The sequence below is a fragment of the Mesoplodon mirus genome (genome assembly GCF_964341445.2).
Source record: "Mesoplodon mirus genome assembly, chromosome: 7".
Taxonomy (NCBI): Eukaryota; Metazoa; Chordata; class Mammalia; order Artiodactyla; family Ziphiidae; genus Mesoplodon; species Mesoplodon mirus.
This window is the reverse complement of record NC_138983.1, coordinates 10,460,791-10,480,316: the sequence shown is the minus strand read 5'-3', so window position 1 is coordinate 10,480,316 and position 19,526 is coordinate 10,460,791. Positions and strand designations below refer to the sequence as shown.

General features: G+C 46.3%; 1 protein-coding gene across 1 annotated transcript in view; it reads left to right on the top strand.

Moving 5' to 3' along the window:
- Positions 1–53: 53 nt before the first annotated feature.
- Positions 54–19,526, top strand: part of LOC309808735 (pregnancy-associated glycoprotein 2-like) — a gene marked incomplete at its 5' end in the record, with an annotated part of 26,991 nt that continues 7,518 nt past the window's right edge. Inside the window, 2 exons of the mRNA XM_082629329.1 lie at positions 54–172; positions 13,631–13,699. Coding sequence (XP_082485455.1) covers positions 54–172; positions 13,631–13,699 — 188 coding nt within the window. The remainder of the gene's footprint in view (positions 173–13,630; positions 13,700–19,526) is intronic.

The window sequence follows — 19,526 nt, the reverse complement described above, 5'->3', positions numbered from 1 at the left end:
CGCTGCCACCCGGGACCACACCCACGGGAAGGCCCACGAGATCCCTCCAGCGCATGGTGGGCGCCCGACCCCCGCAGGCCATTGCCCCGCCCCCAGAAGGGACACCGCCCATTGGGCGGAACCCAAGCCGTCCTGTGCGAGTGCGCCTGCGCAAGCGTCTGCTGATTCTCTGGTAGGCGGGAGGGGGTCTCCTTTCTTAACAGAGCTCGGCCTTGGGGGGGCTGCTCAAAGTGGCCCAAAGGAGACCCGAAAGGAAACAAATGGAATCCCAGTACCGAGGGACTCCCTAGATGGTCTGAGCTCAGACTGCGGAACCCCCACGCCGGGACTGGAGTGATCACAGTCCTAAGTGTCCCCTGGCAAACAGCAGTGGCTGTCAGTCTGGAACTGACTTGCGGGCTCCTCAAAACAACCCTTGAGTAGCTTCCCGAAAAGTAAACTGTTTCCCGAGGCCCTAGGTTACATTTAGTCCATTCTGTATGGGTAGTGCTTTAAAAATAACAGATGGCCTTAAACATCCTCACTTGCGCAGAATCATGAGGGTGGTGCCTTGAAGCAAGGCCCTGATGCTAGCGCTCTCTTCTCTAGGCAGTTTGTACTGGACAACCAGGCCTGGAGATTAAGCCCATTCCCTGTTTGCCTCTCAGCAGCGTCCATAAATTGCAGCTTTGTAAAAATGGGACCCCAGAACGAAAGCTTCTTAGACCAAGGAAACTGTGCCACCCAAATTCAAAACCTTATTTGGATGTTGAATTAAGACCATCGTCTCTAGTAACAGAAACCCAACTCAAACAGCTTCTGCAAAATGGAAATTATTGGGTCACATAACAATAAAATCCACGGGTGGTGATAGTTCCAGGAACAGCAATATTCTAGGTCTCATTCTTCTTATTTGACTCTGTTCTTTTTTCTTTGTGTTAACACTCTTTCAGTAGTCTCAAATTTCTATTTCAAATTCTAGAGAGAGTGGATCTAATTGGCTAAGATAATCACCGTTGCCCCTATTGGGCAGAGTTTACTCTTTCTTGCCTCCTCATAGGCTGCCAGGCCTCCTAAGAATTAACGGCCATTGGGTCAGGTGATCACCCTTCTCCAACCAGAGGTCACCTGTTAGACCACGGAAGGGATCAGTGAGGAAAGCAGTCTCAAGGTACTGACCCTTACTGAGACACCAATAACTCTTGAGGGAGGCCATGGCTGGTTTTACAAACATTTCACTTTGAACATAATGTCAGAGTGGCTCCCATTGACAGCAGCTGCCAGAAAGCTGGGCTGAAACTGTTTCTAGAGGATGGGGAGGGCCAGGGCAGATGACCTTAACCTCTTGTTATAAACCCTTTTGTGCTATATAATTTTTAATCCTGTATTTGTATTACTTTGTGGGTAAAAAATTAGAAGACCCTACTGATGGATTAGCTTGAGTTTATATTCAGCAGTCCTTTCACTTACTGGTACTGTGTTGGACCATGGAATGTGGGTGCAATGGCTGGAGCTAGAGTAGTCATCTTGAACCATGAGGCAACCATGAGACGAGAGGCCATACCTGACCACACAACAAAACAGAAGGAGCTTGAGTCCTGACACCATGGAACCCCATGCCCCATGACACTGCTGGAGCCCACCTCTGGATTTTTATAGGAAAGGGAAATAAACCACCTTTGTAAGCCACTGTTGTTTTAGGTTTCCTATCACTCACATCCTTTAGGTCTTAGACTCCACTTTTGGAAAGCCCCTCTTGTACCCCCAAGACTGGGTAAGTGTCCGCCCTTGTATGTTCTTCAAACACCCAACATTTTTTTCCTTTCTTAGCATTTACTACTTTTTTCTGTAATTGAACATTCACTCCCTCTAGATACCAACTTCTCTAAGGACAGGCAAAGACTATTTTATACACCTCTTTATGCAGATCCTAGAAACTCCTAAAACAATGACAATAATAACTTGTGAATGTAATAGACACAGTGATTCCACTGAGGGTGTTGAGAGGAAATGACAAACTGCTCTCTGAATCAACTGGGTCACTGCCAAGGCATCTTAGGGTGGGGCAGGGGGAGGGTGATGCTGGCCCTTCTGAATAACTAAAGATAGAGAATTAGGGCAAAGGAGGGGGGTGGGGGGAACTTGCCAGGAGATTCAAGTCATCTGAGGCAGGTGGCATTAGAAAAAGTTGCTCTTCCTACCTTGTTTCTTCCTATTTTCCACTTCTGGCTCTTTTCAGCTTCCCCTGGCTCTAGTCCCACCCCCTTTGATCCTGGTCCCCTATCGCTTGCACCTATGTCCCCATATACCATGCCTCGATTATACCCAATGTCATTCATAATTCAGAGTGGCCCTCATAAATGCAAAAAACTAGAGAGAGAGAAAGAGAAGGCAGCTCCTTACTCTCTTCTCTTGTTTATTCATTCCACATACATTCACTGAATACCTGTACTGCTAAGACCTGTGGATACAAAAGTAAACACACCATCTCCAGCATCAAGGAAGCTACATTCTTGGTTGGGATTTTAGAGGCAACAAGAGATCTCACTATTCCAAGACATCTCAGTCCTTCAGATGACCTTGATCAGGAAAAAAAACTGTTAAAGTAGAAATGGTCATTGTGTTTCTACCCACTTCTAAAAAGTGTTTGTTTAGCTCCTCAGTACTGGGTTTCCTTATGCTGGTGGACTGGATAGAGAAGTGATGTGAACAAAAGTAAGGATGGCAGACAGGTAGGTCAGAATGTGAGGTAACAAAGACAAGATATTTAAGAAGCTAAGATATTGAGAGAGATTTGGGAACTGAGTTGGAAAAGCAGTTTTCGAAAGAAGTTTGGCCATGTGGTATGTATAACCCCCAATTCAGTCTTCAGGAGATCTCCAGTGAAGACTTTCTTTTCTTTTTTTTTTTTTTTTTTTGACTCACAGGTCAGATCCATCTGGCTGGTTTCTCATTCCTACTCCTTCCTCCTGGCTCCCACACTATGCCCAGTAGTTTGGCCTGATCAATCCAGAAAGGTTTTGTGTCTCTGAGACAGAGGCTGGTAGCTGCTTACAGAATTAGCCATTTTTTTGGTTTTCCTTAAAAGTAGAATGTAGGGCTTCCCTGGTGGCGCAGTGGTTGAGAGTCCGCTTGACGATGCAGGGGACGCGGGCTCGTGCCCCAATCCGGGAGGATCCCACATGCCGCGGAGTGGCTGGGCCCGTGAGCCATGGCCGCTGAGCCTGCACGTCCGGAGCCTGTGCTCCGTAACGAGAGAGGGCACAACAGTGAGAGGCCCGCGTACCACAAAAAAAAAAAAAAAAAAAAAGGAAAAGTAGAATGTATTTTGTTACATAGCAGTGTGTCCAGTAGCTTAAAGACTGCACTTCCCAATCTCCTTTGCTGTTAGTCATGACTGGTGACTTTGTGATATTAGCAGATGTATGAGAGGGATTTCTTGGAAGTCTGCTTTAAAGGAGCTGATTCAGCTGGGAGATGAGTCTCTTCGACTTCCCCGCCTTCTTCTTAAACAGCTGTCTGGATTTCAGATGCGATGGCTGGAACTCCTGCAGTTGTGTTGGGCCATGAAGTGACCTTGGAGGTGGAAACCAGTCAAGTTCTGGATGGCCCACCTCCAGATTTGTTTAAGTGGGAGAAAAAAAAATCAAGTTTTATCTTGTTAAAGTTATGGTTCTTTTAGTTTTTTTGTAACATGCATACAAACTTAAACCTGATACTACTATGTGGTTACTCTGGTACAGTTTTATTATTATTATTTTGTTGGGTTTGGTAAATGAATTTATATTTAAAATTTTTCTTTCCTTTATTATTTTATTAAATTTATGCATAAACCACACATATACCTAATCTTGTATAAATGCAGAATTGTGATTACAAACATACTTTCTTATAGTTTTTGGACTTTTTTTTTTTCTTTCTTTCTTTCTTGGCTTGGTTTCCCCACTAATTAACAGCCTAGTATATGTCCTCTCATATAATCTCATCCAAATCTGTATCTACAGCCCAAAAGAGGCTGAGGAGCAGGGTGGGGAGAAGCAAAGAAGAACAAAATATAGGCACATGAATGAAGGGTGGTGGCCATTGTTACTTATCATAAATATTCTGTAGCCCTTTTATGTACCCACCACCCCCAGCTTTGCCATGACCATGGAATTTACTTTGGCCAATGGAATGTGAGTAGAGGTGATATGTCACTTCCAAGTGGAAGCCTTTAAGAACCAGAGTCCAATTTGCCACACACTCCCTTCCCCTGCATCCAGAGGGAGCCTCCATCTGCTTTCCTCCCCAAGAGACTGCGATGAGCAGGGTTCCCTGCCCACCCACCTGAGATGTGAGTGAGAAATAAACCTTAGTTATGTTGAGCCATTGAGATTTGGGGGTTTTATGTCTTCATAGTGTAATTCAGCTTATCTTCACTGAAACAGGAGGGTATAACAGGCACTCCTAATTGTCTCCTTCTTCATTTGGTAATTAAACCCCTAGTCTAGGGCCACCCAGCTAAAAAGTCCATTTACTAGCCTCTCTTTCACCTAAAAGTGCCACTGTGACTTCATTGTAGCCAATGACAAATGAGCGGAAGTAATTTTGTAACCTCTGGTTATGCCGTTTAAGGAAAGGGGCACATCCTGCTTCCCCTTCTCTGTCCTGCTAGCTGGAATGCAGATGTAATGACAGGAGCTGGAGCAGCCATATTAGACCAGAGGTGAACATCACATGTTGAAGATGCCAAAGCAACAGGAAAGAACCGGGTCCCCATCACTGTGGAGCGACCTGTACTATTATTACATGAAGGAGAAATGAAATTATATTTAAGACAGTGTTATTTAGACTTTGATTACAGCAGTTGAACCTGTAACCTAATACCCATAACCTAATAACTAACCTGTGTGTTAGCCTTGTTTTGACAATTGGAGTCTGGTGGATAGAGACAAGATCTACTTACATGGACTTACAAGTGAGTCAAGTGAGATTCCTGCCCTCTGGAACAAGTGGTCTAGTGTGGGTTTCAGAAAATCAAGCAAGGGCAAAGCCACATGGTAGGGACAGCTTCAAGATGCTCTAGGAACACTTGGGAGGGGAACCTATATCAGTCAGGGTCTCAGTGGGTTGCCTGAAGAAGGGACCATCTTAGGTCAGCCTCTCCAGAAGTAGCTCATGATGCGAGGTTTCCTGTACAAGTGATTTATTTCAAAGTTGCTCCCAGAGAAACCAGTGAGGGCACAGAGGAAGCAAGAACAGGAAAAGGGGGCTTCCCCAGTGGCGCAGTGGTTGAGAGTCCGCCTGCCGATGCAGGGGACACGGGTTCGTGCCCCGGTCCGGGAAGATCCCACATGCCGCGGAGCATCTGGGCCCGTGAGCCCGTGAGCCTGTGAGTGCACTGCGCGTCCGGAGCCTGTGCCCCGCAACGGGAGAGGCCACAACAGTGAGAGGCCCACGTACCGCAAAAAAAAAAAAAAAAAAAAAAAAAAAAAGAATAGGAAAAGGGATGAAACCAAGCCTGGATGTGATTTCATGCAAGCCTTGGAGAGGGAAGCTCCAGCCTGCTCCCCCAGCGAACTTTGGAATGTAAGTTGTGCCTTCAAAATGCCCTAACTCAAGGCTCTCCCACTCCCACAGGCCCCTACCTCTCAGCCTTCAACTAACGGCCACGCAGTGTCTAGGGGCCCTTGTATTAGATCCTCCAAAGACAAGTCAAAGGGGCCACTAGAAGCAAAAGCACACCAAAGCTGGGGAAAATGCAATCTCAGATAATGTCAAGGTATTCTGCACCCGCTCTGCCCTCTCCAGCATCACATCAGGAATCCCTCGAGGGGAAAGAGCCCCTTCTGGTCTCTAGAGGAAATCTTTACTTTTTTTTCTTTTTTCTTTTTTTAATTAATTAATTAATTTTATTTATTTTTGTCTGCGTTGAGTCTTCATTGCTGTGCGCGGGCTTTCTCTAGTTGCAGTGAGCGGGGGCTACTCTTCTTTGTGGTGCACGGGCTTCTCATTGCGGTGGCTTCTCTTGTTGCAGAGCACGGGCTCTAGGGCACGCGGGCTTCAGTAGTTGTGGCACGTGGGCTCAGTGGTTGTGGCTCGTGGGCTCTAGAGCACAGGCTCAGTAGCTGTGGTGCATGGGGTTAGTTGCTCCGCGGCATGTGGGATCTTCCCGGACCAGGGCTTGAACCCGTGTCCCCTGCATTGGCAGGCGGATTCTTAACCACTGTGCCAGGGAAGCCTTTTCTTTTTTTTTAATTGAATTTTTATTTTATATTGGAGTATAATTGAGTTACAATATTGTGTTAGTTTCAGATGTACAGCAAAGTGATTGAGTTATACATATACATGTACCCATTCTTTTTTAGATTCTTTTCCTGTATAGGTTATTACAGAATATTGAGTAGAGTTCCCTGTGCTATACAGTAGGTCATTGTTTTTTTTTTCTTTTTTTTTTTTTTTAATTTTTTGCCTTATAACAAATTTAATCAGTTATACATATACATATGTTTCCATATCCCCTCCCTTTTGCGTCTCCCTCCCACCCTCCCTATCCCACCCCTCCAGGCGGTCACAAAGCACCGAGCTGATCTCCCTGTGCTATGCGGCTGCTTCCCACTAGCTATCTACCTTACGTTTGGTAGTGTATATATGTCCATGCCACTCTTTCACTTTGTCACAGCTTACCCTTCCCCCTCCCCATATCCTCAAGTCCATTCTCTAGTAGGTCTGTGTCTTTATTCCTGTCTTACCCCTAAGGTCATTGTTGATTATCTATTTTATATATAGTAGTGTGTATATGTTAATCCCAAACTCTCAATTTATCCCCCCCACCACCACCACCTTTCCTCTTTGGTAACCATAAATTTGTTTTCGAAGACTGTGAATCTGTTTCTGTTTCGAGGAAACCATTTCTGATGAACCAGGGTGAGCCGCCAGCTGGATCAGTGGTGCGTTTCACCCCAGTGGAGAGCATCTCGCCATGGCATTTGAATCCCTGCCTACCCCACCCCATCCCAACACACACACATGCACAAGGTTTTTAAGAGCAAGATGCAGGAACCGGTGTGATTGTTGATATAGCGCTTAGTCAAGACAGGCCAGGCTCCATCTCTAGTTTGGGTCCCCTTTGGTGTCACACTGCAGCCGCCCCCAACTTTCATCCCCACTGACCTTGGCATCAGCTGTGATAAGGCTCCACGTGGTCAGACAAAGCTCCCCAACCCCTCAGGCCAGCTAGATGTCAGAAGGAAAAAATGGTCTTTCCTCCAAGCAGCCCCCAGACCAGCTGGAGATTAGACAGCCTCCGCTGGCTCCCACTCAGGCCTGGAGGCCCACAAAGCAGCCCATTCATCCCATAGCTGGACAGCCCCGCACAGCGATCACACAGCTGGCAAGGGGCTGACTCACGACTCCAACCTGCCTGAGTTCCAGTCCCTGTTTTGTCACTAAATTCCTTGGCCTAGAGGGACTTTGGCCAAGTTCCTTCTGCTCTCTTGGCCTTGATTCCTCATCTGCAAAGCCAGAGATGGAACCAGATGTTTCCTCAAATCATTACATGACACCGAGGCAGCTGCTAAATCCTGGACAAGCTCCCCACATAAAGCAGGTGTAACAGGTACGAATTTGAGTCCAAAATACAGGCTTACCTTTGCCAGCTAAAAATTGTCACTGGCCATCTGACACTACAAGGATGGCGTCACTAGCCAGTGAAGTCACTGACCTTCAACACACCCTTAAAGGAGTTCAGGGTGGAGCTCAGGAATGAGGCCCTCTGTGCTCTGGGAAAATTGACAGAACAAGCCTTCAGATAAATATTTTTAGGAAAAGATTTTATGAGCCCTATTTCTTGCATCTTCTCACGTCTAGAAAAGCACTAAAATCATTAACGGAGACACCTGCTCTCGTGACAAGCAGCAAGTCTCTGCCAAAATGTGTGCTTGACTGCACGCCCCCCCTTCACCAAAATCACATATATGCTGACCTCCTCCCCCCACACACCTCTTTGGCAAAATTCCTCAGAGCTATCTGAGAGGCTGTCTCCCAGGCTATAGTCCTCACTTTGCCCCCAATAAAACTTAACTCACAACTCTCACATGGTGCTTTTTTTTTTTCAGTCGACGACTTTATATAAAACTCATATAGCACTTACCATGAATCGAAGCACCCTACACATATGAACTCATTTGGTTCTGTTATTATCCCCTATTTAAATATGGGGAAAGTAAGGCACAAACAGAGTAAGTAACTTGTCAAGGTCACACAGCTAGTAGATGGCCAGGCTGGGATTTAAACCCAGGCCAGCTGGCTCCAGCACTGCATTCTTAAGTGCTCTGCTCTGCTCATTCTCATTTTGTAAGCCATGTCATATACCTTTATCTTTAACTCAAGTTCAATTTTCTCTCCCCTCCAGGCCAGAGAGAACTTATATCCCACTCTTTTCACTCCTCCATAGAATCCTTTGAGATTTCCAGACTATTGCGGTGTCAAAAGAAAAAATGAAGGGGGAGTGTGTTTGTGCAGGCACTGTGGTGTCACCATCAGATCCCCCAGCCGCAAGATGACATACCAGTGCCCTCTGTCTCTGGGCAGGTCATAGAGGTGCCCCTCCCAAGGCCTGGGCCGGAGCAAGGATCAGTCCTAGGGGATCATACCAGCTCCTCTGAAGGCCACGTGCTCAGTGATCAGACTACAGTACCCACCGACCTCTGGTCAGAAGTTCTGCCCCATGCTGCAGATGTGACAGGAGGAGAACGAGCCTCAGTGTGGACCACCCCTCTTTCCCCAGAGAGGGCTTCCTCCTCCCTTCCATCCTGCTACTTACTCTTTCTGCCTATCTCCCCTTTTAACTTCATTTAACTTCGCCTTCCAAACACCAGCAGGGGTGGGAGCTTCCTTCAGTGTAGTTCTAGAACACCACAAAGCTTTTTTTAAATTTTTTAAATTTGTTTTTTACATCTTTATTGGAGTAGAATTGCTCTACAATGGTGTGTTAGTTTCTGCTTTATAACAAAGGGAATCAGTTATACATATACATATGTTCCCATATCTCTTCCCTCTTGCATCTCCCTCCCTCCCACCCCCCCATCCCACCCCTCTAGGTGGTCACAAAGCACCGAGCTGATCTCCCTGTGCTGTGCAGCTGCTTCCCACTAGCTATCTACCTTACGTTTGGTAGTGTACATATGTCCATGCCACTCTCTCACTTTGTCCGAGCTTACCCTTCCCCCTCCCCATATCCTCAAGTCCATTCTCTAGTAGTAGGTCTGTGTCTTTATTCCTGTCTTACCCCTAGGTTCTTCATGACTTTTTTTTTTTCTTAAATTCCATATATATGTGTTAGCATACGGTGTTTGTCTTTCTCTTTCTGACTTACTTCACTCTGTATGACAGACTCTAGGTCCATCCACCTCATTACAAATAGCTCAATTTTGTTTCTTTTTATGGCTGAGTAATATTCCATTGTATATATGTGCCACATCTTCTTTATCCACCCTCCTCCTGGCCTAGAGTATTATCTTTCCATTCCTTCTTTCCTGCCGCTGTGAGAACAGGAAGGACATTAACATTTCCATACATCACACACACACCCCTATCTCTGCAAGGTGCTTGGCAAACCGTTGGAATAACAATGGTAACTTAAAGACAGAACTTGTTATCAAATTAAAGTTTAATCTGCCTTCTTCCCATTTAACCTTTGTCCTTGTTCTACTCTGAAAGTTCACCCTAGAGTAAGTCTAGTCCTTTGTTTTCATGAAAAACTTTTAGAGTCTTGAGGTGGTTCCTCATGCCCCCACCAAAGTCTTGACTCTCCAGCACAAACAGCCCTCCAAAATATCTGTCCACGCTCCTTCTTCCCACCAAAATGGAGGGTTGGAAGCTAGCAGCCGTGACCTTCACTCAGTGTCCAAATGCTCCCCCTGCCCCATTTCTACAGCTTCTGGGGTTTTTTTAATGTACTTCCTTCCCCTTAACGTCTTTCATCTCTTGTATCCTTCTGATGTTTTAGCCTCTCTTTCCTTTTTTCTCCTCCATTCTCTGCAGTCTAACATTTCACTCACCTACTCAAAGAATCCCCATCGTCCACAGGATAAATCCATGCTCTCGAACATGGTGTTCAAGCCCCCACCCCAACCCTGGGACCTGCTCTTGCTTCTCCTTTTCTACATTGTCCTGTGCATTATTAGTGCTGTTGTCCAGATTTTCAAGTCGTTGTCCTAAACTCATGCTGGATTCCACTTCCATATCCCCTCAAAATTCAGTGTGGCCATATGGCTTGTTTACACCAGTGAAATGTAGGTAGCAGTGGCCCAGGTCACTCCTGGCAAATGCTTTGATTGTGTCAACTGAAAAAAAAAAACAACGCACAACCTAAAAGTTGAGAATTCTGGTTTATTTGGCAGACTTTCTGAGGACTTCAAACCCAGGAGGCAGCCGCTCAGATGGCTCAGAGGGACCACTCTGAAGAGGTACAGGAGGAGCCAGGATATACAGGAGTTTTTGCAACAAAAACCAGGTAGTTGGAACATCAAAGGATTACTGTTAATTAAAGGAAACCAAACATCTCAAGTTAAGGAATTTTGTGCTTTTTGATGTACGGAAAGATGCAGGAGTCTGGACTCATTGAAATCATTCCTTTGATCTGCACCTTAGCTATCTAGGGCAAGTATCCTGTTTTTACTCCTCCTGAGTCCCCTCTAGGTGCACCACTGGGGGCTGGCTGCAGTGGCGAGGGCTCGATGGTGGCAACCTCTTTCCATCCTGAGTTCCCTCAAGACTCACCATTGGGGGCAGCTGTAATGTGATGGCTTGATCCAATCAGAGCCCCAGACAACTTATGATGGACAGACGGAGAGAGTAAGAGAAAAAAGTTATTATTTTTAAATTGGGCATTGCTTGTTACTGCCCATATTGCCCAGACTAATATAATGTATCCCTTAGGGCTAAGCTTGCCAGGTGACTGACAATCCCCGGAGTCCAGTACAATGCCGGTGATGCCCTCTTTGATGGGCATTCCCTCCTCCCCACACCCACTCAGCAAAGTCCTTTTATCCATCGAGACACAGCTCAGTTGCCACCTCCACCAGGAAGCCTTCCTAACTTTCCACCCAAGGCAACATTAGGCATCTGCTTCCCAGGACACCAGGAGCATGTCTCCGTTACAGCCTGGTCACATTTCTTTTCTGAAGTTTTGTTTCCTAAACTACAAGGCCCCTGCTAGCCCATTCAGAAAGAGCTGGCCCTCCAGATGGACAAGCTCCCAAGGGGACTGGCTCGTAGCAAAAGATCATGAACTAGGCTTTAGGCCACCTTCCCCCTGGGCCCAGCATCTGCGTTCTCGGCACAGTCCACACGCTGTCCCTGCCTTCCAGGCTCCATCTACGCAGCAAGGATTTTCTGGATTTGGCTTAGAGCACTGTGAAGAAGGGTTCACTGAAAGAATGAATATTTCCCAATAGATAAGATCCTTTCCCAGTTACCGCCTCCATCCCCAACACTCTCGTCTCCTCTGCATCACTTCCTGGTCCCCCAAGCCCAGGACTAAAGAATGGCTGGAATTTGCAATCAGACAGACCTGGATTCAAATCTTGGCTCTACCACTCACAGGCCCTGTGTGCCCCAGGGAGATGCTTAACTGCTCTCAACCTCAGTTTCCTCATCTGTAAATTGGGGACGCTCTCAAGCTCTCAGGTGCCCACGAAAAGCACACGGGAAATGCAGTCAGTGTCTATGGGCTCCTCGAATGGATCAGGCTCTGTGCCTGGGAGAATGGAGTGGCCAGGGAAGGCCTTCCTGCGGGGGTGGGGGGGACATACGAAATGACACTAGATGTTGAGAAGGAGCCAGCCATGAAAAGAGCTGGGAGAAGAACATTCCAAATGGGGGAAATAGCCATTGCAAAGGCCCAAGGTAACCAAGCTTAATTAATGGTTACTTTTCCACCTTCAATCTTTCTTCACGGTTGGACCTAGGCCACAGGTCACCAACCATGACCTCATCACACACTTCACTTGTGAGTTACCAACAGCGAGCCTTCTCCCTCCTCTCCAGAAGGGAAACCCCAGAGCTGTCATGGGGCTGAGTCAGCTCTGGGCCCGGGTCTGTGTAGACGAGACGGTTATCACCAGGGGCATCAGGTGCCAGGGGTACCAGCAGTCTGACCCCCTCCGTTTGCTTGTCCTCCTTGGTGGAACCCCCAGGGCACTGAGAGAGCCAAGAGGCAAGTAATCGCTCTTGTCTAACCTTCCCCTGTGTGATCACGGTGTCCCCAGACCACACTGCTCTCTGGGCAAAAGCTGTTTCCTCCATTCCTTCTCGAGAGGTGGCCATGGGGACCAGCATCAGCACCTGACCCTGAAGCCTGATGGCTGGAACTCAACTCACAATCAGTTGGTACCCAGGGATGCCTAGCCTTGCCCTGTGCATCTGTCCTTTTTCTCCAACCAGATCCATACAGCAAAGTCCCCATAGAACAGGAGTGGTTTCATCCCCTGTCAAGGCCTTCGAAGCTCCAAGGTCTTTCTGAGCATCAAAGAGGGAACAAGTCCCTTGAATCCAAGCTTGTCTGAGCGTGCCCAGCCTCGCTCAGCCAGGTGTTCCCTGAAGAAAGAGTAAGACCTTGCATCTAAGTTGCCAAAGGGCTGAGCAGAAAATACTCCCCACTGTGAATGCAGGTCAATATCACCCAATCTCCCGAGGGTCTGTGCTGTGTAAACAAGAAGCGGGAGCCCTAGGGCTGCTGAGCTGGGCGTGAGCTGGGCGTTATTTGTACGACTGCCTGCCTGTGCCACTCCAGCTGGGGGTGCCCCCACTCTGCCTGGCACCCAGCAGAGCCAGCTCCCAGTATTGCTTTCCTCCTGCTACAGTGGCAGGTCTGGTGATAGAAGCGGAGCCAGACTTGAGGAAGAAGGGGAAACACTTCCGCTCTGGCACCTGTAGACTTCTGAGAGCTTCCCAGCAGTGGATTGCAATTGAGCTTTCTCTGATCTTTCCCTGCTCGGAGCTCTCACAGCCTGAGAACCAGAGGCCCTGGGTCCCAACGATTCACTAACTTGCCTGCAGCTTTTGGGTAAGTCATACACCCCTGGCTTCAGTTTCCCCATCGCTGGGATTGGGGAGACTAGGCTTGCTCCAGAGCAGTGGTTCCAGACTGAAGGTCAATGCCAATTAGTGGACAAGTGGCTGAGAGGTGCCCATTGCCCAGGATGCTGAGGCCACCTCTGGTAGTCAGGGTGCCGTGATTGCCTGACGATGCCTGGCAATGCTGGACTCAGAATGGGGAGTGGCAGACCCGTTGGTACACAGCTGCTGTGAGCCGGAGGACCTTAGGGGCCATGCCCACTGGAACATTCTGCCACTCAGGTTCTGTGGGATGAGATCAGTTAGTTACAAGGCAAAAGTTACCAACTGGGAAGCTTGTAGACTTCAGTAGAAACCCAAGTTAGGCTGATGAATCACCTCTCCTAAAGGAACTCTGGGTACAAGACATGCCAGGAAGGTTAGATAAATTAGACATTATTTTAAATGCTTTGGATGAGCTGCCGTTTTGCTGTCCAGCTTGGGATGATGCCAACAGCTAGAGTGTAATCAAAGGGCCCCTGGGTGTGGCTGTCCCTCTTCCCGGGGCTCACCAGCAGGGAGTATGGCTCTATCACCTCCATGTCCAGAGCAGGAATTCCAGCAGGAAGATCGTGACCTCCAACAAGTTTTACTGGAAGACCCAGGTGGATCTGGACTTCTGGTAGGTACCATTCTTTTCTCAGTGCTTCTTCCTTCCTGGGTCCTAAGCAAGCTGTCTTCCTCTTGGTTACTTGGTTGTGAATCCCTCCTTCCTTCCCTTCCAAATATCCCCACAGCCTCGCTCCTTGGCTCCCTCCCTACCTAAGCCCTATCCTTCACCTGCAGATGGCACCCCACCCCCATCCAGGGAGGGGGATGCCCAGTCCATTTTTTCTAAAAATGTCTTCATTCCTTCTACCTCCAGGCCCTGACCTGGCTCATCAAAGTGTCCAGCTGGATGACCAAGCAGCCCAGAGTGTGGGGCGGGGAGTTGGTGATGGTCAGATCACATGAGAAGAGCTGGAGTAATGAGCAGGTGGGGCTCCCACCACTCAGCCGGTGGGGGCCTGTCCAAGTCTGCTTTTCTTGGGCCCCTCAGGGTATCACTAAAGACAGAAACTTCCAAATGGAAGTTTTTTAAACTTATTACAAAAAGATTTCAAACATAACAAAAATAAAAAAGAATAGTATCGGGCCTCCCTGGTGGCGCAGTGGTTGAGAGTCCGCCTGCCGATGCAGGGGATACGGGTTCGTGCCCCGGTCTGGGAGGATCCCATATGCCGCGGAGCGGCTGGGCCCGTGAGCCATGGCCGCTGGGCCTGCGCATCCGGAGCCTGTGCTCCGCAACGGGAGAGGCCACAACAGTGAGAGGCCCGCATACCGCAAAAAGAAAAAAAAAAAAAAAAAAGAATAGTATCATGAACCCTGTGTTTCATCACTCGGCATCAAGAATTACATTACTGTCTTAGTCGGCCCAGGCTGTCATAGACTGGAGGCTAGAAGTCCAGATCAAGGTGTCAGCCAATTGGGTTCCTAGTGAGGACCCTCTTCTTGGCTAGCAGACAGCTCTCTTCTTGCTGTGTCCTCACATGTAGTAGGGGAGGGGGAGGGAGGGAAGGAGGGAGGGAGAGGAAGAATGAGAGAGAGAAAGAGAGTGAGGAAGCTCTCTGGTGGCTCTTCTTATAAAGGCGCTAATCCCATCACGAGGGCCGAACCCTCAAGACCCCATCTCAACCTAAGTACCTCCCAAAGGCCCTACCTTCTAATTCCATCACATTGGGAGTTAGGGATTCAACTTATGAATTTGGGGGTGGACACAATTCAATCCATAGCAACTACACAAATCTTTTTTTTTTATCTAAACCTTCATTTTAACATTTTTTTTTTTACTATTTATTCATTTTTGCTGAAGTATTTTAAGGAAGAGATTACCGTGCAACAAAATATATATAACCACAATGCTATTTTGTTCCAAACAAAAAGTAACGTCTAATAACCAGTCCATATTAAAATTTCCCCGATCCTCTGAAAAAAATGCCTTTTAACAGTTTATTTATTCAAATCAGGATCTAGAGAATGTACACACATGTTGCATTTGGTTGTTGTCTTTTAAGTCTTTTAATAAATAACAGTCTCTCCCCCCATTTTTTTTTTTTTTTTTTTTTTTTGCGGTACGCGGGCCTCTCACTGTTGTGGCCTCTCCCGTTGCGGAGCACAGGCTCCGGACGCACAGGCTCAGCGGCTGTGGCTCACGGACACAGCCGCTCCGCGGCACGTGGGATCTTCCCGGACTGGGGCACGAACCCGTGTCCCCTGCATCGGCAGGCGGACTCTCAACCACTGCGCCACCAGGGAAGCCCTCTCCCCCCCATTTTTATGCCATTTATTTGTTTAAAAAGCGGGAGGAAGTGGGGTTGTTTGTCCTATAGAATTCCCAAGTATTGGGTTTAGAGGATTGCTTCTCTGTTCCTTTATCTATGTATTTCCCTGAAAACTGGTAGCTAAATCTAGACTTGAGTTCAAAACTTTTTATTCGAATATTTCATATGTAATTCCATATATTTCTTATGGCATCACATCAAGAGGCTCATAATTTCTAGTTGCCCCACTTTGATAGACGTTGAGATTGATCAGTGGGTCCTGATGTTGCCAAACTCATCCATCCATTATAAACTTCCCCTTAGACCTTTCATCTTATGGTTTTAGCATCTATTGATGATCTTTGCCTAGATCCATTTTTTCATTAGGATGTTGCAAAACAGTGGTTTCCCGATTCTACCATTTCTTCTGAATTTAATTACTGGAATTCTTCAATTAAAATGAATAGTCCTTCACCGACTATTTGTAGTTACATGAAATATGCATCATACAAAAATAGCATACATATTGATGATTATTTCCATCTTTCAGTGTTCAGAATAGTGAGTTGGTGCATTGGCAATCTGTCACAGTGACAAATTAGATGTTGTATATTACCACTTGGAACTCATGGCTATTATTTTTTTTTAATATTTATTATTTATTTATTTGGTGGAACAGGGTCTTAGTTGTGGGAGGCAGGATCCTTAGTTGCGGCATGAGGGCTCCTTAGTTGTGACATGCATGTGGGATCTAGTTCCCTGACCAGGAATTGAACCCAGGCCCCCTGCATTGAGAGCACGGAGTCTTATCCACTGCGCCACTAGTCATGGCTTTTTATATATTAAATTTGTTTCAATCAATTTGATGTGATGTTAAAATGATCCCACTTTTGGCCTCTTCATATGGATTCCTAAACTTTTGTGAGGCCCCTAGTGGTCTTTGAAGGCCCTCAACTTTCTGATCCTTCAAGATTCCCAGCCTTACATTGTGCATTTCTTGGCCCAGCCCTGAAATCAACCATCTCTTTAAGAATCTCTGTATCTTCTGGTGGGAAATGGTATTTAGAGGCCACAGGCTAGGCCTCAGGATAGTCACTGTTATCAAGCTGCCATTGCTTCTAGGCTTTTCAGTGGTCAGACCCAGAAAGTAGAGATTTTCTTTAAAAAAAAAAAAAAGGAAAATAATTAATTGGTCCAAACGTATACTTCCAATTCAAGTTTTAAGACCACAAGGTTTTACTTGAGCTTTTTTGTTTTATACGTAAACATCTTTTCTCTCTTCCACTGGAAGTCGTGCTTCCTGACAACATTAGCATTAGTTACTTACTTGCTTTAACCTGTAACATACATAAGATACTTTCAAAGTAACAGTAGCAATATCACCAACAATAAGGTGTTGGATATAGTTTCAGATCTCTTTGGTTTTTTGCTTTTGGTTTGGTTTTGGAGGGAGGATGTTTTTGTTTGTTTGTTTGTTTGTCTTTGTCCTTAGAAGATATCCCACTCTGAATGTAGGTCAAAATTCTGCATTTTAAAGCCACTTAAGTAATGTTTTGTTGTGTGCGGCTAGGTCACCAACTTGATAGAATTAGGCTCATTTGTCTTAGTTCTCAAGTTCCACAGATGTGCTTGTTTATCTCTTTTTTGATTCTGGAACATATTTACATGGTTGCAAAGTCAAACTATAAAACAAGAAAAATCTCACTTCCGTCCCTGCCCCTCCCCCATAAATTACATTTTTTTTCTTTAGTTTTTGGTTTATTCTTCCACTCTTTCTTATTGAAAATAGACATATATGTCTATGTAAAAGTAACAAACTATAAGCACTTTTCTGGTTCCCCTTTTTTAAAAACTAAACAGTACACCCTGAGGATCTCACCCATTCCACGCCTCTCTCCATCTGCATTATGCCCAGTTGTTCAGATGCCCTATGCCCTATTGAACACTCCCTCGTGGATGGTCACTACAGGTAAGTTTCTAATCTTTTGCTTTTACAAACAGTGTTGCAGTGAATGGCTTCTACATATGTCTTTTTATATTTTTGCCAGTGTATCTTTGGCATAGATCCCTAGAAGTAGAATTGCTGAGCTAAATGGTATAGTGTGTGTCACTTGCTAGTTGCCGTCAGATCCCCTCCGTAGGGACTGAACCACCAAGACTGAATTTTCACAATGTGCAAAAATGAGTAGGAAGACGCTGCACCCAAACTATCACCCACCTGGTGACCAGGCCAGCCTCCCGTTGTTCTACCCAAGGGACAGGCCTGGATAGATCTCACGCAGAAACACCCAGGCCCTGGGAATCCTGGAAGGAACCAAAAAACTCCATAATCTTTACTTTGGCTGGAATAACAGTTTGACAGTTAGCCCTGTTCATCTCAGGCTGAGCAGGAGCTCTGAGTGGTCTTTTTTGTCTTCTTTGACTGATAAGACACTTAAAAGTGATTTCTCTGTATGCTTGGTTTGGTAGAGAAAATGTTTCAAGGCATGGATCCTAGTGGGGAATTATATCAGATGCTCAGCAAGTGGACATTATTAAATTCATTGGTTTATATGACCCTGGTAATCTTTCTTTACAAAAGGAAGGAAAATTAACGTGGTTAAGATGCATTCGGTCTCTTACTCATTCGACCAACATGAATTGAACCCCCTCTCTGTCCCCTCTCTACTCCCACCTCTAGGCCAGAAATAAAAACCTGCACAGCCTGCAGGCTGAATCCAGCACACAGTTAGTTGTTTGACGTTTGGCTCACACTATGTTTTTTGAAAAAACAACGAAAAAATTAGTCGCTAACATTTAAAATCAGGGGATTTCACCAGATTAAAAATAAATATCCAGACTTCTAACTTCTCTTGAAAACTTGCCAACCAGCCTGCTTTCCAGGATGGCAGCCTCTGGTGGGAGCTGAGGAGAGACTGCCCCCAGTGGTAGGGCATGTGCTGCCCTGTGTCCCTGATGCCCGCCCAGCCCTTCCATTCATTTCTCTTCCTCCTGGGTCATGAGTTTGTGAGAACTGCCCTAGACTGCTAGGCTCCCTGAAGATAAGGACCTCCTGTGTCTTACTTGACTTTGACTTTACAGCATCTACCCCGGACCCTAGCACACAGGGTCCTCGGTGTATGTTTGTTGGACGATATAAAGTATCTTGTGGATGCATGTATCACATTTCTCCCAATAGTGAAACTGTGTAATTGTAATACTACTCTAGCCCAGACCTTTGATGCATATTGGCATTATAGGTGCCACTGAACTGTGCCATCTGTCCCACTACCTAAAGCCACTCGTATGTCACTGGGCTGCCCCTAAAGTCTTCACTTTGCCATTTGAACTCTTTTCCTCCTAGCAATCTCCTCTCCAGCTGAGGACAGCAACGCACACCTCATGAAGTTGCTCGGAAGACCACATTAGATCACAAATGTCAAGCATGGCCTCTAGTAGTATTTACTTTTATCACATTATTAGCAGTGTTTTATCTCCAAGTTGGCAACAGTCTCCCCACTCTTAGTCCATGCAGTTCAGTTAGGTTTTTCAGCAAAGCCCCAAGAAAGAGATTACAGTAGAAATCTCTGTATTCTGAGAATTTTCCAAGTCCACTCCCCACAGACACTGATGGAGGTAAAGATTTTATCGAGAGCTTCACATTTCTGATTAGATCCATTAGTGGCCTAAAGGGGACAATTAGAGCATGTCAGAGCATATATAACTAGGAGCCCTTGGCCACCACTGCATGCTCAGAACTCACTCTTTCCTGAGTACTTGGACCCAGGAAAGAAGCATGAAGTGGCTTGGGATCCTTGGGCTGGTGGCCGTCTCAGAGTGCCTAGTCCTGTAAGTACGGGGACTGTAAGTGGCATCATCTCTCTTTCTGGGGTTTTCCTTGTCCTCTTATTCTTCCACCCATCAGGGTTAGAAGGGAAAGTAATCATTCCCTGACAGTCTTGAAGTTCAAGTCTCACTTATTGATGAGTACCTTGCCATGGGCAACATGGGGCCCAAGGGCCTTGGGGTAGGCCTGCAGGGCTGCACAACTCTGGGGGTGCCAGTCACATCATGACCTATGTGAAAATGGCACTCCTTGGAATTGCTCAGTGCACACCCTGTTCAACTGTAACTGTGGTCCTAGGAACAGCATTTCTCCTGTGATTGCTT